Source organism: Corylus avellana, chromosome 9 (assembly GCF_965113065.1).
Source record: "Corylus avellana chromosome 9, dhCorAvel1.hap1.2, whole genome shotgun sequence".
Classification (NCBI taxonomy): domain Eukaryota; kingdom Viridiplantae; phylum Streptophyta; class Magnoliopsida; order Fagales; family Betulaceae; genus Corylus; species Corylus avellana.
The window spans coordinates 21519609-21536497 of record NC_142498.1 but is presented as its reverse complement, the minus strand read 5'-3'; the positions used below and the strand labels follow the sequence as shown (position 1 = coordinate 21536497).

General features: G+C 35.0%; 2 protein-coding genes across 3 annotated transcripts; both read right to left on the bottom strand.

Annotated features, from left to right (window-relative positions):
- Nucleotides 1-257: 257 nt before the first annotated feature.
- On the bottom strand, nt 258-2534 carry LOC132189837 (thaumatin-like protein 1). 2 transcript variants are annotated; one of them, XM_059604644.2, is made up of 3 exons: nt 2203-2534; nt 1446-2121; nt 258-521 (listed from the first exon to the last, which is right to left on the bottom strand). In XM_059604644.2, the coding sequence occupies exons 1-3, from the start codon at nt 2270-2272 to the stop codon at nt 314-316; spliced, it is 954 nt and encodes a 317-aa protein (XP_059460627.2). In that variant the 5' UTR covers nt 2273-2534; the 3' UTR covers nt 258-313. The 2 variants fall into 2 exon arrangements, with proteins under 2 accessions (XP_059460627.2, XP_088366819.1); XM_088510693.1 differs by lacking the exon at nt 258-521 and having other exon boundaries at nt 1442-2121.
- An 11622-nt stretch (nt 2535-14156) lies between these two features.
- On the bottom strand, nt 14157-16601 carry LOC132190130 (Pathogenesis-related thaumatin superfamily protein). The gene is made up of 3 exons (XM_059605024.2): nt 16439-16601; nt 15642-16335; nt 14157-14783 (listed from the first exon to the last, which is right to left on the bottom strand). Exons 1-3 carry the CDS (start codon nt 16494-16496, stop codon nt 14576-14578), a joined length of 960 nt encoding a protein of 319 aa, XP_059461007.2. The 5' UTR covers nt 16497-16601; the 3' UTR covers nt 14157-14575.
- Between the last annotated feature and the right edge of the window lie 288 nt (nt 16602-16889).

Here is a 16889-nt window from a genome sequence, read left to right as displayed (position 1 = left end):
TCCTTCACAAAGTATGAGGGAAACAATTAAGCTATATATATATGTTCAAGCTCCAAATATCTATACATGTTGCCTCGAAAATTGGGCTTTTCAACACCCACCCCAGGTCGCCGAAGAGAGAATTAAAGCCTCTTTAGAAGAAATGGAGAACTTTTGATTAAAAAAAAAAAAAAAAAACATCATTTTAAAGCTTCTTTTTTTCAAAAGCATTTTTTTTTTGACATTTTTTACCAAACGAGCTCATTTTTGTTTTGTACAACTTTTTATATACTAAAAATATTTTTTAAGCTCATTAACACAGTCCCAACGAGCCCTAAATCAAGAAGAGGCTGAGAATCGAAGCCACAGAAGCAATGATCCAAGTGAAAGAAGAAAGGGTCTTTGATGAGTCTCCCGTGAAAAAGTTTTGTACCCAAGGACCGTTGACCTCATTTGGAATTGGCACCTCTTGTGGCTGTGACTCTGTTCCGGAGCTGTTTGTTGTGTTTGTTGTTGGAGATGCATCTCTTGCAGATTTTTGGCTATAAGAAAGAAAATCGAAAATGTTACATAGACTTCATTGAAGATGCCATAGCAAGAAAATATTGTCTAAATTTATTTAGAAGTGATAACTCAATTATATAAGTTAATCAAAATTGATTATTTATACAAGCATTGATTAAATGCGGGGCAAATTCATCCCCAATAAAAGATGACGACAAGGACCAAGTGCAATGCGCTACTGTGATTGTATGTAATATAGACAACTTATGTGAGAGGACAAGTTAACTCCTCACCTGCTCGAGCACATGTTCAATTACCCAAATAGGGGGTTACTCACCTTCTCACATGGGCTGCTTGTATTGCATGTAATACAGACACTAAATATAAACATCAAATTCCACCATAAAAGAATTGAATTGTATAGTAGACATTATATGATTTAGATTATCAATATTTGGTTGTTTGGATTTCTAGTAGTTTAGGTAGTAAATGTGAAAACTTCTATAGGTCTTCAATAGATCTCGAATAGTCCGTTCACTAGTTGAGGAAGATAATTCTCATAAAAACTCTTACATTTACTGTTAAAATTACTAATGATCTGAACAATAAATTACTAAAGATCAAAATCTGACTCTATATTACACTAGAATAGATTGAATGCGCCAGTTGTTTTTACAAGTAACCTAGCAATCACCTTTATGTATCTCACAAGTTAACACCAATCATTGTTAGCTTGTGGCACACAAAAGCAAGGAAAAAGTAGTATGATCTAAACAGAATAATCGTAAAAAGAAGACAACACTTAATAAATAGATTCATCCCCGAATTCTTCCTCATCAGCTTCATATATAATAATCATATAATAATAGAAGAATAAAAGTGAAATTTCAAAATTAAAAATAAAAAAAGAAAAGGAAAAAAGAAAAAGAAAAAGACGTATTAATGGGATAACATATCCTTACCTTGCCGATGAAGGGCAGAATGTAATGGTATAATCTGCTCCTGTACACGTAAACGTACTCGTGGCATCATCGTACGCATAGCTATACGATCTCGGACACGCTGCTTTGAACATCTCCGAGTAAATTGACGGCTTACAAGTGTCCGGTGTACCGTACGCCCCATTGCAGCAGTACTCGGGGCTCCCAAAGGCCTCACACGCGCTCTTGCACGCCGCACCGTCCCCGACCCGTAACTCATTCGGGCACTGCCGGTTCAAGTCGGTCGCGCACCCGGTTGACATGCATGCACCCGACCCACCACTCGTGTCCACAACCATGGGTAAATTGTACCCATCGACAAGGCTCACATCGTAGAAATCCTGGGCACTGCCCGGCGCGATTGTGAACTCCGCGAGAGTCGCTGGCGGGTTCGCTCCGTTACCGTTACACTCGACCTGGTTGGACCCACAGTCGCCGGTGACGCAACTTCCTTGGCCGGTGTTCTGGTCGAATATACAACCGGAGCGACCCCAGAATCTCCCAGACCAGTTGGGTGGGGCCTGAAAAGACCGAGACCCGCCAGGCGCGAGCTCGAACCCGGTACTGTCCAATCTGGCACTACCGGCATTGGCAAGAATTCCAGGCCATATTGTATAGTCACACCTATTTATTATCGTAAATGTAGCCCCTGATAAACCTGCAACAACAAAAGCCCATTATAAGGTTTATTTAATCACCGTCAAGAATGCAAAATCTGAAGCGTTTAAAAATTGCTCACCTCTACAAAACGAGATCAAAACTATGAGGCAGATGTACACACAACGATTGCATGACAAAATGAGATCCATTTGGAAAGACTATGGGGTTGTCAGTTATGGGTGGTGTTTAGATCTTTCTCTAATGAAAGAAAAGCTGCATTGGTTGCCAACAGGACGAAGACGATGATGGGTAATGTGGGGTTATGCTATATGATTGAAAGATGGGAGTGGGAGAAGATTTATGAAGATAGAGGTGGGATTTTTCACCCATACAATTGAGGGAATGCTTTTTCTTGTTTGTATGAGGGGATCAGTGGAAATGGCAGGAGAGAGATTCTGATGGGAATTAGAGACTGGCGTACTCAATATATATATATAAAATACATGGAGGCTGGAATAAACTCCACCGTTTTATAAAGACAAAAGGAAAGCCTTCGTCCAAAGTAATCTAAGTAAGATAGTCAAACACTCACGTAGGGAAGGGAGAGGAAATTTCTTGTACTGCTTCTTCGGGATTCGCTTTGTATACCAGGAAACCACCATTAAACTTGTGGGTCCTGCTTGGCTGCTTGGGACTCACTAGCTAGATAGTGAAAGTGAACACCTATATATAAAGCTGATTTTGTTGTTAATTAGAATTGTTATTAATTTGAGGGAAAAAAAAAAAAAAAAAAAAAAAAAAAGCCTCCTATGAAGCTTATTTTGTGCGGCTCGAACAAGTAGTCTTGTAGCGGCAGAGATTCTTTTATAATTATTGTTTAAATTGTTAACTATTTAAATAGTAATTTACTGAAAATTCTAATCCAACTAAAAACCCAAGAACAAGAGTGATAAATTGGATAATTAACACGAGGTTTCATGTCAAAACTGTAATTTACTTGATCCTTTTTTTTTTTTTTTGGGGTCTAGTTTTCAATTTTCATTGATTTAAACAGCACCACTATCTATGCTCCTAAAGTTTATGGCAAGTGAACCCAACCCCAAAAAAGTTCAATGAATTTGAGTCCTTAATTACCATCATTACTATTTTCCTTTTCTTTAAATTAATTAGGTGGAAAGTAATATTTTTGCACCCGCCACTTTTTAATTATTTGAGCATGCACCGATTGGGAGACAGGACACATTTTCGTGCCTTGAGGCATTATTACCGATAATTTGAAAGTCTGCACAACAGGACGAGCTAGTTAGTATGAAAAAAGAAAAGAAAAGAGAACTTAAGATAATAAAGGAAAAATATATATAGTGAATGGCAGATCGATGAATGTCGGTTGGAATTATGTTAGATAAATTGAGATGATCGATCATCAGAGAAATTAGACAGAAATAATAAAAAAATAAGGATAATGTGCATTTAGTGGGGTTTTAAGATTCAGTACGATATAAAATGGATTTGGTACAGAGAAACCAGTCCTGATTAGGCTTATCAATCGAAGCTCTTTTAATCAGCTTTGCCAGAGCATCTTTTGAATTGGTGTGATTCAATTTATTCCACCAAACAAAGTGTTGGCCCTGGGAGCATTAATATGTTTAAGAATCTTGGCTTTCGGCTCTTATATTCAATGATTGAACGTGGCAAATCTTGCTAAATTTTCATGGGCTGGACATCTTTTCTAATTTGGAATTGGATTCGCTTCTTTGATTATTAGAATCTCGAAATTTAGTTTATTGTTTCACACCTTCATTGTCAATGAAAGTTCACTAACAATAGCTAGCACAGATTCCACCACATCTGTTTGCTAATGGCCCCTTCCACGTATCTCTTTAACAAAATAATAACAACAAAAAAACTCCGTTAATTATGACTTATGAGGTATTGGTTTTTTATTTTTTTTCCATTGGATAAAGTTTTCGCTAACAATTGGATAGAAGAAAATGCATGTATTTTTAGAAAAAAAATTCTTCTATTTATTAAAAAATAGTAAATATTTTGAGGCTTGGGTGGCTGACTAGTGATGTCCTACATGTGATATACAAGGAGATATGTCATGTGAGTTTAATAACATAAGTTGATCAGAGACTTCTTTTCAATTTTGTATTTAAGAAGAAATAAAAGATTGCTGATATGAATTTGTGAGTGAGTTTTGTCACTCGATCCATAAACGTATTAGAAATGAGTATTGGGCCTATCTAGAGCTAGCTTTTAGGTTGAGTTAGGCCCAAAACCTATTTCTAATAAAACGGTCAACTACATATAATATAAGACGACCAAAACTTTTGTGGTAAGAGAACAAATTAATCAAAAAATGGAAAAAGGACGATTGCAAAGTTGTCGTTTTGAAGGTGGATGGTATCAATGATCAATCTATGGTTGGTCGGTTTTTAGAATCTTCTATGTATGTGAGCCCTGCAGGCTGCATGGATATGGGGAAGGTACGTAGTAGCTCGTTGGAGTTTGGGATTGGGTCGGTGGTCGGTGGGTGGTGCATGGCACTGTTGGGTCTACTTGCAGCTAGCGTGTCAATTCAGTAGAGGCCGTTCTATTTATTTATTTATTTTTAATTCCAACCGACCGTGACTCACCGCTTCCTTCGCCATCGAAACTTTAACAGCTTAGGCCTTGAGATTTGCGAAATAACCAGTTTCGAGTTTTTTGTCTGGAAATGCTGTGTTTCACCTTCCTCCTACTCTCGTCTACAAGGACTGTCACATTAATTTTTATATTTCTTATTAATTATGATCTTATCTTTTACCTCATAAAATTAGCTATCATAAATTAAATGGAGAATATTCTAGTGTAAAATAAAAAGTAATGTTGTAAATATTATTTTTCAATTTTAACGTTAATATAATAAATGGATACTCTCAACTTTAAATGAAATTGAGAGGATCCTATTCCGTTGTGATAGTGGGTAAACATGTTTAGATTTTTTAAAAAAAACTCAATAATAATAATAATAGCAATTAAACACAAGGCAACCGCCATTGTTGCAATTTTTATTTTGTGTAAGCGTGAGAGTACTTATGAATATTGGGACTTTGAATTTTGAGTAATTTTCTTTAATTTTTACTATTTTTATTTTTTATTTTTTTATACTTCATATTTTAATAGTGAAATTTCCTCTTGGTGGTCTTCGGACTCTTTCCCGATTAATGTATTATGTAGACTTGTTAAGTTTTTGGCTTTTACATGATCCAACAAATTAATTTGTCACAAACAAATTTAACCCAAAAGATAACATCTTAATTCGGAGACATTGCTATATATGATTTTTTTAAATTTATCGCTAAACAATACTTTACAAATACGATAAACAATGGCAATACACATCAGCTTAACAATCATACAAAGTAAAAAAGCAATGCATGTATGCTTTATTTTGGGGAGGAAAAGGGAGAAGTATCTTTTGGAAATTTTTATTTTAAAAAAATTATATATATATATATATATATATATATATATATATATATATATATATATGCGATAAACCCTTAAAATTTCTTATTTAATAAACAAACGATGACGCTCTAACCGAAAAAATGAACAAAGAGGATCATTTTTAAATAATGTAACAAATGTATAAATCTGAATGTAAAATAAATTCTCTCAATTTTATTTAAAAAGAAAAAAGAAAAGAATAATTCAAAATGTTGGAGTTTCTGATAGTTCATATTGGGGCCCAATTGTGGAACTCTCTGAGTCTTTTGGGTACGTACGTAGGTCCCTAAGGTGGAAACTTTAAAAGGAAAAGATGGGAAACTGGGTTTGCTTTAAGAATTAGCAAAAGAGATGCTGATCTTGCTCCATGTCACACTGTTGATCGATGGTGCCGTGGAACGCACTTGATCGTGTTACCCTATTCATCTCTTGGCTTTCAATCCTTTGATCGCTTTCAGAATCTCACAAGGACACCATTTGGGTATAGACTTTGATATACTGAGTACAGAATTAATTAAAGAAAATTGGTATAGGTAAGGCCACCTAAGAAAGTAACTCGATTTCGGCTAAAATATATATGTGTCCAACCGTTGGACTAGCTATGTCCCCCAAAAGAAAAAAGGTTTATGTAAAGAAGTAAAAGATGTCGGCTTAATTGTTATTGCTTTACAAATTAAAAGATATATATATATATATATATATATATATATATATATATAGTAAAAAGAAGTTGGAAACCACACTTTTATTTCACAATTATCCTATAATGTTGTCCCATTAAACTCTCATATTAATTTAATTATGTTAAAAAACTATTCCCAAAACTTAATTGAAGCTGCAATATTGACATTGTGAGATAAAAATGTTAATTTAGCAATGCCCTGGTGAAATGATCAGCATTCTTAATATATAAGGCCTTTAACTAAGAACATGTTTGGACTTGTGTTGAAAAGTATAATTTTTAAAGCCAAACATGCAAGCTTTTTGTTTGGCATATATAACTTTCCAAGTGCTAAAGTGTTTAGACAAATGCAATATACTTTCCTTAACGTGACACGAAAAATCATTATTAGATTTTAATTGGATGGTAATTATTAGATTTTGAATTTAATAGTAATTTTTAGTGTCACATTATTTAATAATGTATTATACATTTGAGAGTGAGATTGAAAATATATGTAATATTTCTCAAATTTTGATGGCTAGGAAAATTGGTATGTCCAAGGAGAGAATATTCACAAAGCACTTGTGATGTGGTGCAAAAGCCAAATGCCTACAGCCTACGTTTCATGCATAAAGTTTATGGCTTTTCATGCGATGGCTTACGTGCATGGTTCAGAAGTTCAACGTGGTTGTCTACCCATATATTATATATGTATATAATTTCTGTGGTCTTTAACACATGCCTAAAAATTGACTTGAATAGCCACCAACTCTAGACAAAATATTAAATTCATCTATTTTAATTTATTTAAATTTTTAAAATAAATAGTAACTTTTTTAAAGGAAAAAAAATGGTAATTAACTTAATATAGTGTTAGAGTTGAGGCTCATAATTCCAATAATATTTTTATAGTTTATCTTTCAATTCAGTAAAAGTATTTTACTTATTGTCTATTACTCTTTAAAGAAAAGTTTAAGGCTAGGAACTGTTAAAATATTAAATAAAATAATTAAATTCGCCGCCCAAATATGATGGCAACTTTGCTCACAGTCAGTCTCTTCAAGTATATCTAACCATAGAGAAAAAAATATTTATATTTGTGGGCGCGATGACACACAGAAGTGGGATGCCGACGCTGCATGCTCAAAAGTAATGAGACCCGGTGACGTGCCCATATCTTTTACATGTGCAAAACCGCAGAAGAATTTCTGGTTGAACTTGAAGGGCTGTGCCTTTTGGACCATATTAATATATTATTTATATTAATCTATGTAGACAATTTTTTTTTTTTTTTTTTTTAAAAAAAAAAAAACTCCAATAGTCTCGGAAACCGTACGTGTATGCATGTGTTTGAAACTAGTCTATGCTGAGAAATCCCTGCCACATAAATTGTACTTGGGTTAATTTTTTGATGCTTCCATCATCAATACATACATTAATTTTAGTATTGCATGGTTCAACATGCATGCCCATTATTCATATGGATGCATGGTTCGGCCCAGGATAATGTTGGTGGCCAACGTCGTGCTGAAATTCATGAAATAAAGAAGAAGTCAACATATCAAAAAGGTTATATTCAACAATCTTTACCGCTCAGTAATGACGATCATGATATCCTTTCAACATCCAAGAATGCAAATTGACATGTTATCCGTCGTGTAAAGGAGCATTTGGATAATTTTCTTTTTTTGCACGTAGGCAAATTTTTCTTTCTTTGATCTGCTTTCTCTTTATTGAAATCTACGTACGATATGTCGCATAACAGCAGCAGACTTTTCCTTTGGAAGCCTCTAAAGAAGGATTAATTTTGCCTCTCTCTTTTTCCCTTTTATTTTAGCAAATTTAATTTGCTCACTTTTGTTCCTAGTCAATGTCTAAACTACATATACGTATATAAGAAGAGACTCTGGCGACTGGCAAGTTGATCGATCATCTTGAGGATGTCTACCAATAACCATATACTTTCGAGGATAACATGCTAATTAGCTAACCTTGATTATGACGGCTAGAGGTGAAATTAACATGTGGGTAATTGTCTTCAAAGAGGACGAGTTATGATCGGTCTCTTCACACGCATTTATCACATTCATCAACACGTGTTTTAAATGTCTTCTTGTGTTGCCACTTAAAATAAAATAAAAAGAAAACCATGCATTTAAATCACGCTACGTTAGAGCGATAAACACATCTAGGCTATCATCCTAAAAGAACTGATCAATCTAAAGATTCTATATAATTAATTGTAAAGCTCAGTACTAAGTAAGCAATATAAGACTTGACATCCATAAGTATTTTTCTATAAACTAAACACTTTAGGTGGGCAATTCCTCTTCTCAACAATATAGGATCGAAGTGTTACAATTTAACATGTGATATTGAAGTCCATTTTACAAATTACTTATCGCTAAAGCAAGAAGTGTATCTTCTTGGCCAAGTTATCTACTTGTCTTTTTGATGTCTTTAAAGTTTAAACTACGGAAAAAGCTAATTAGAGAAAACATTTGGACCGCGTAAAGAAGTTTTTTCAACAATGAGGGAGGCTATCTACGTGGATATGTTAATGAAATGTTTTGACAGAAAGCTCAAGTGTGGGTCAGATGCAACTATGGCTGTAAATCCACACTAGCTTGGACCCATCCAAGATCTTAACGGGATCATGTTGGATTCTATTAAAGGGGTCTTTGTTAGACACCATGTGCACCCTATCTCTTCGTCTACTTGACTCTTATCTTCTTGACACGTGTTTAAAATGTATATAATTTTTAAATGTAATTTTAATAAAACATGTAATTAATTCTTACATGCTTTTCAAACACACGTCGTGATAAATTGAAAGGAATTTCTCCAAATGAAAAAAAAAAAAAAAAAAAAATTGTCCTTTGGAGAAAACTTTTTTTTTTTTTTTTTTTTTCCTGTAACATGGAGAAAACTTTCTTGAGTGCCAGTACTAATGTTGGAGAATCTCGAAATGCAAAACGTATCGACTCTATATATGAGTTGAACGGGAGCCATAGACCAGGCCCCTGACAACAATAAAGCCACCTCTTTTTGAGTTTCGTTAGGATTTTTCTACTGTCCGTATGGCGTACGATTCATTATTAATAAAGGGTGCAAACTTAACCCCAGCCCAACTAGCCCATTCAGTTAGGGCATTCACACCTGGTTAATAAAGGTATCTATAGTGTTGGATGGTTTTGGTCTTATCTCAACCTTTTAAAAGCTAGTTTAAGAGGTGAGATTTTTCTTCACACTTACAAAGTAACCATCACCCCTTTCCACAATCGATGTGGGATATCTCAAACAATTTCCTCCTCACACATCCGGTCCTGGGTCACAACCAGGGACGTAGCCAGAAAATTTTATGGAAGGGGGCCAGCCAAATTTTTTTTTTCGGTTCTTTAAAATTTTTTTATTAAAAAAAATTATTTTAGTTGTTTTTTTATGAACTAAAGACTATTGTAAGGGCAAAAAAAGTAGACATTTGAAAGTAAGGGCCAAAAATAAAAAAACTTAGTGGGTATGGGCCAACAAAATTAAAAATAGGGCCAAAAAATTTTATTGGATATGGCCAAAAAAATTTAAAAATAGGGCCCATTTTTTTTTTTTTTTTTTTTTTTTTTTTTTTTTTGAAGGGGCCAAATGACTAAAATTAAAAACTTTAATTTTACTTTTTTTTATTATTTTTTTAACTTATAATTTTTTTCCTTATTTTGGGGTTTTTATTATTTTTTTTACTTAATTTTTTTTTTCCTTATTTTGGGGGGGGACCATGGCCCACCCCGGTCCCCCCCTCCCTCCGTCTCTGGTCACAACAACAACCTATTTCTACCGTGGACTGTTGAGCTGAGACTTGTTGGTAAATTTGGGCTCTGATACCAGTGTTGGATGGTCTTGAGTTTATCTCAACCTCAAAAGCTAGCTCAAGAGGTGAGGCTTTTCCTCACATTTATAAACTGACCACCACTCCCCTTTCACAACTGATATATATGGGAAAACCCCAACCCATAGCGCTTGCGATTTTTACTGTCTAGATTCCTCCTGCGCGGTTCTTAGCGGATAGATGCTACTATAGTCACGCCCAGATATAATAGCCACAATTAGTCTACTTGGTCGCTTAAAAAAAAAAAAAAGAAAAAGGGAGGGGGCAGCCATAACCAAAATTTAGGTATAAAGAATCACTCACATCTAGCTAGCTACGTACACTAACAAAAATTGGGTGAACTGTTACATTGGTATGTACGGTAAACTTACCAAATGTTAAAAACAAAAAAAAGTTATTTTTATTTATTTTTATCATTATCTCTCTTCTAAATAAATAAAATATATTGAAAAATAATAGTAAAATTAAATAGTAAAAGTTAATAACTAAAATAGATAATGTAACGTACGTGTAAGTCGAATTGAGAGGAAATTTCCTGATTGCAATTACAAGTCTGAGGTGGAAATTATTATTGAATGAGATATGTCACGTCATATAATTAAGGAAAAAAAAAAAAAAAAACCCTCTAATAAAAAGTTTCATCATAATAAGAATTATCTTTAGACCAGCGTTTAACAATAAAACTAAGGAAAAATTTTACTAAGGGCTCTCAAACTTTTACCTGTTTTAAAATACTTTTCATTAATTTTAAAATATCTCAATTTAGTTCCTTGAACTTTTAATTGCTCTTAATTTGGACCCTTCCGTTAATTTTAGCCGTTAAAAAACAAAGGACCAAAATATCCCTAATTCTTGTTTTTTTAAAAATAAAAAAACGTTTTAAAAGTTAAAATTTTATATAAAAGTCAGGGGTATAAACGTCATGTGGCGTTTAAAATCTGACAGAGGTGTCTAAATTGAAAGCAATTGAAAGTTTAAGGAATTAAATTGAGAGATTTTGAAGTTTAAAGGAAATATTTCAAAACAGGTGAAAGTTTGAGGGTCCTTAGTGAAGTTTCCCCTAAAACTAATAAATCGTTGTTGGTTGGTTACTTAAGTCCAAGCACCTTATCCATTAAGCACGCCACAGGCATTTTTTTCCCTTGTTAAAAAGTGTACATCCAATCAGCATCGAATCACTTAAACACCCAATTTTCTCAAAAGTCTTAATTTTGGAATAAATAAGAAGTTTGACAAAAATAATTCTGCTTAAAAATTCTGTCAAGGTTCACGTAGGCAGATTATACAATTAGAGAGTGTAAAGTATATGCGATTACATCTAAATCACATGCGCCTACCATAGCTTTGAGAGGTAAAGTCAAAGATTCTTTGTTGACCATCGTCATAGTTGCCCCAGCTCTGTGACAGCTATAAAACTGGAGAATATTTAATTAGTTATATTATATAAATATTTTTGTATTTTTACTTTTTTAAGAAACAAAAATATCATTCTAATATAACTAATTAAATATTATTTAGTTCAGATGAATTGAAGAGGATCATAATTCTATGATTTATTGGCTTTACCACTACTTCTGGTTTGTGACACTGGCAACTATTTGTGTTTAGATGGTCTTAGACCCTCTTCATAGTATGTTTTTTTTTTTTTGGAAAAAAATGTTTTGATAGGATATAAACATGAAAATATATATATTTTTTTTCCAAAGCGGGAGAGGGGAAAAAGGGGATGTGAAAATAGATCAAGTATATTGTGTTTTAAACTTTTTATTTTTTATTTTTTATTTTTAAAAAAGTGTTAATAAAACAAAGACAATGATAACGTTGCTTCTGGTCGAGAGAGTTAGCAGGCCCCAACAAGCTTTAATTAACGAATTGTAGTGCATAACATACCATCTTGGGCCTTGTTGAGAAATGAGTAGGCCTAATCCAGAGAAAAAATCACTGTTTATATCTGTAATGATTAAAAAAAACACTAATTATATTTGCACAAAAAAATTTGTGGGAAATATTTTTCAAAAAATAAATGATAAAAATTTCCTCTAATAAGAAAACAAATTTCTCTTCAAACCATTCCATCTCTACTGTTTATTTTCTCACAAGAAATCTCTACAAATAAAATAAAAAAAGAAAATAAAAAAAGAAAAGAGAGGTGAGATGTGGGTTCGGTCTATTTGTATGTGACACGCACACAGTGGCTGTGACAAATGCTGCCATGCGCGACGAAGAACTAGCAACGTGGTTCATGCTGAAATTCAGATAAGAATCTTCGCTTACACATTGAGCCCTGAGTGTCGACTAACACAGAGTCATTCAGCAGCAATAATTCAAATGAGAAAATATTAAATTAGGCGAAATGGTTTTATATATGCACGAACATTAAAAACTTCTGGCTCTTAATTTTCTATATTATATTTACACATGACTCAGCAGGAGAATATGCTGAGTCATGTGTAACCACGCGCATATACAAGAATTTTGACTAAAATAATAATGAAATTGTAAAAAATACTGTGCCACTCTAGCCCTTAAAGGTTTGGTTTCATCCAATAATATCTCTTTAAAATATGTTTTGATCATGAATGAATAGTGGGGTAGTATAATTATTTTAGCAGTAATGCTCCCTCCACCTCCAAGTATAAATTAAATAATACAGAAGATAGAAATAAATAAGAAAATGTGGATTAGTCTATCACAGGCTTTGTCCAACTGATACGCACATAATACAAAACGCAAGTGATACTCTCTAACACATATATAGCTAGTGTATCTATTTGACACAATGAATACTATATACTTGATAAGTATCTACTTTATATTCATCAAAACTGATGTACCGTTTCCATAACATTTGATAGATGAAAGGTTTATGATAAGGAGTACTAGAGCCATCATCCAGCTACACTAGCTTATATGACTTTAGTCTTTTGATCCAAAAATAATTCTCTAGCCAATACAAGGACGCCCTCAAAAGGATCCTATCTTATATGCATATCATATGGAAAGAATTTTTTTTTTTTTTTTTCTTTTCGTTCTTTCTTTTTTTGAATGTCAACTATAATGAAATTGATTGCTATGATGACATGTGAACTGCACTTAAAAATATGATTTATTTTTTTTAAGAACAAATTAAATGGATCAATCCTTCGATAGGCTAGACATTATTTTTAAGTTCAGTAGGGTTTGAGTTAGATATGTTACAGTTTTAAGTACTAAGAATAATGTTGCATTTAGGCCCGCACTATAGGGAGGTTGACTATTCCTTTGAAGTAGAGCTAATTCAGATTATTGAAAACACTTAATAGTTGCGAAATTATATTTTTATATATAATAAATAATCCTACGAAAGGAGAGCTCGACTGATTTCCGATTACTCTATTGTTTGAGTAAATAAATTATAATACTCAACTCTTTTTATGGCTGCCAAGTGCCCAAAAATGAAAGGAGAGCCTACAAACAATTTTAATAGGATTAACAAAAAATATTCAAGAGTTGGTTAAGAGTGCTACGTATTATAGAATAATCATAGTTTAACATTACTTTTCTAAAAAACTTGTAAAAATCAAGGTGTTTAAAGATAAATACGTATTTAATAAATTAGATTATTAAAAGCTTTGTCAATGATCCCAACTACCAGTACCACACATTAAATACTCTAAATACAAATGCTCTCTCCACGACAATTGCCTCACCTACCCGAGTTATAACTCCACAAAAAGGTTTGGCCTATTTACGTGATTTTGTAATGTTCATCATATTTGTATTTTTATTTTTTTGGTATTTTTTTCAGCTAGAGTTGATCGAGACCCATTAATAGAAAAGATGACTTAATATATAACATTATTCGGATTACTATGGACAAATGGAGCGGAGGAATGTCATTTCATACTATGATTGCGAACTTGTTACTTGAAGTTTCATCTTCCACGTCTCGCATACTGCTGGCCTTGTTTATATTATCCATACTCTTTAATTTATTCTTAATTTTCGAGTACTGTCTTGTCTCTTTCCGAATCCATTTATGAATAAGTGTTTGGACACAACATGCACAGCAATATGACATCAAACACATTGACATTATTTTGCACCAAATGCGGTGGTTACATGAAATAATCGACACTTTATCCTAAAAACAAACAAAGGAATCCCCCATCCCTTTTCTTCTTCCTTTATAAAAAAGAATTGGACTCAATAATAATAATAAAATGATTTTCAAAGAATTCCATTATCTATGTCACTTCCTTTCACATTGAATGGCCATACTCTATGCTAGTGGGTAGCCATCAATTTGACAGGTGAGATTCTACATCATGACTCGTATCCGCGTCACCAATGGCCGACCTTGAAGGCCCCACCTATATCACATGGCCCATGCTACGAAAAAGTGTATGGCCCACGGGCCAGCATCTCGGCTAGAGGTTGGTGTTGGCAATTTTGGATGATTTTGGGCCTAACTTGAAAAGGTTGGCGAACAGGTTAGAAGAGCTGCCAGAACCTCCAAATTGCCACCGCGATGCTGACTACACCCACGGTGGAATCGAATCCGAACACGTGGGCACGAGTGGACGGTGATGCGGTACTTTCGTCCTGGGGACCCTCGTAGATCATCGTGCTGCCGATGGACGGTGAGGTTGTTGTAGTGGAAGCTGGGGTGGCCTGCGTCGTACCTTGTGAAGCTTTTTGGCTGCACCAAACAATTTTACCGTTAGCAACATAGTAAACGTGTCGTGTAGTGGTTGGCCAATATATCAGCTATTTACTTACCGTTACTGCACACTAAAAAAATGACCGTTACCGACAACGTCATGATATGTGCTATAGAAGTGTGTGCAAATCTGCTATGCCGGTTGGCCTTTTGGCATTAAAAATTGAACCACATCTCTAGGCGAATAGAGTATAGAGATTCGGGAATACTGTGGCATGTTTGCATACCACAGAACATGCATTCGATCGTTTGGCCGCTTTCTTCAAATATAATTTTTTCTTTTTATAAAAGAATCACATATTTTTTTATAGTTAAATAATTTCTTTTAATTTTGAAAAATACATATTTATTATTATTAAGGCTAGTGTGTTTGGAAGACAGTTGATGAGATATGAAGTTATGACCAACTTTCTTGAGCTTTCAGAAAGGTTAGGTTAGGTTTTGACAATTGAACCGACTCTAGGTGCAGCAGCATTTACCAACAGAGAGCATGGATAAAACATTTTCAAGAAAATGATGTGGACACTAAAGTATGATTTTATGACCCTCGCCTGCCGAATTTATTGACCAGAAGACGAGAAGCAGGTCGGCAACAGAGCCGAGCCCGAATCTAGCCGAGTTCCATCTTAAATGCCGCAATGGGTTCTGATCTGGAGATTACTTTAATCTCTTTTTCTTTCTCAATCTCTCTCGACATGAAAAGTTGTGAGGTAACATGGGGGGACATAATTTAACGTTAATATTGACAGGCTTTATCAATTTTGATGGACGAAACTACCCATTACCGTTCAGGCAAGTAGAATGAAAAAAAGTAGAGGGTGTTTATAGTAAATTTACCTGGTGATAGGGGTAGGGCAGAAACTAATTGTGTAATCTGCGGAGGCGCATGTGAAGGTGCTCGTCTTATCGTCGTACGCGTAGCTGTAAGCCTGTGGGCACGCGGTCTTGAAGATCTGAGAGTATGTAGACGGCTTGCATGTGTTGGGTGAACCATACGCGCCGCTGCAACAGTACTCGGGCTGCCCAAAGGCTTCGCACGCGCTCTTGCAGGCAACGTTCCCGCTGGCGTCGGCGCTATTGACCTGCAGCTCTGAGGGGCACGACTCGTTGAGGTCGGCCACGCAGCCGACGGTTGTGCAATTCTGACCGGTCCCACCCTGGGGCACGACCCTCATAGGGAGGTTGTATCCGTCGACCAAGCTGACATCGAAGAAGTCGAACCCACCCGCGCCGTCGAGCGTGAACTCGGCCAGAGTCGCTGGTACCGCGCCGCCATTCCCGGAGCACTCGACTTTTCCGGAGCCGCAATCACCTGTGACGCAGGAGAACTTGCCCGTGGAGTCTTGGGAGCAGTGGGTTCGGCCCCAGAAGCGACCGCCCCAGGAGGTCGGTGGCGTGATGGTCTTGGACTCGCCCTTTTGGAGCGCGAAGCCGGTTGTTGACAGTGCCGGTACACCGGCGTTGGACAGAATGCCTGGCCATACTGTATACTCGCACTTGTTTATTATTGTGAAGGTCGTTGAAATTACTCCTATACAAAAATAACTTGGTTAGTGAAATTTTTTAGTTTGAAAGATTTGTATTAAAGGTGAGAACTTTGTATGCTTTTTACACTATTGGGCTATTGTTATTACCTGATATTGATAGAACAACCGTTAATAATGAAACTAATAATGCTGCAAGCTGAGCCATTTAAACTCAATGACTGTAATAAAATGGAGAAGGAGGAGGAGGAGAAGAAGAAGTTGGGGGTTGTGGGGATCGAAAAATCTTCTTCTCCAAGAGAGAATATGAGGGAGGAGATAATGTGGAAGCAATGGGGTATTTATAGAGGGGAAAGAGTGCTGCGGCCTACAATGAGCTTACGTGGTCCAACTTTTCTTTTTTTTTTTTTTTTTATTAACTTTGGTTGAAGTAGATTAGAGCCTGTGCTTTATGGTAAACAGAAAGGGGAAAAAAACAGAAACGTGCAGTAAGGAGAAGGAGGCACAGTGTGACAGGGGACGCCTACAAGGTGATCGGTTTCAAATATTAATTAAGCTCAATTTTATAAAAACAGATTTATTATTTGGAAAAAATAATAAT

Bases quoted from the DNA above. Each gene is read 5' to 3' on its own strand.
- LOC132189837 (XM_059604644.2), bottom strand. From the start codon at position 2,272: ATGGATCTCATTTTGTCATGCAATCGTTGTGTGTACATCTGCCTCATA. The intron at 2,122-2,202 runs GTGAGCAATTTT...TTGTTGTTGCAG, and splicing joins TTTGATCTCGTTTTGTAGAG to GTTTATCAGGGGCTACATTT. The intron at 522-1,445 runs GTAAGGATATGT...TCTTTCTTATAG, and splicing joins TTCTGCCCTTCATCGGCAAG to CCAAAAATCTGCAAGAGATG.
- LOC132190130 (XM_059605024.2), bottom strand. From the start codon at position 16,496: ATGGCTCAGCTTGCAGCATTATTAGTTTCATTATTAACGGTTGTTCTA. The intron at 16,336-16,438 runs GTAATAACAATA...ATTTTTGTATAG, and splicing joins GGTTGTTCTATCAATATCAG to GAGTAATTTCAACGACCTTC. The intron at 14,784-15,641 runs GTAAATTTACTA...TGTTTGGTGCAG, and splicing joins TGCCCTACCCCTATCACCAG to CCAAAAAGCTTCACAAGGTA.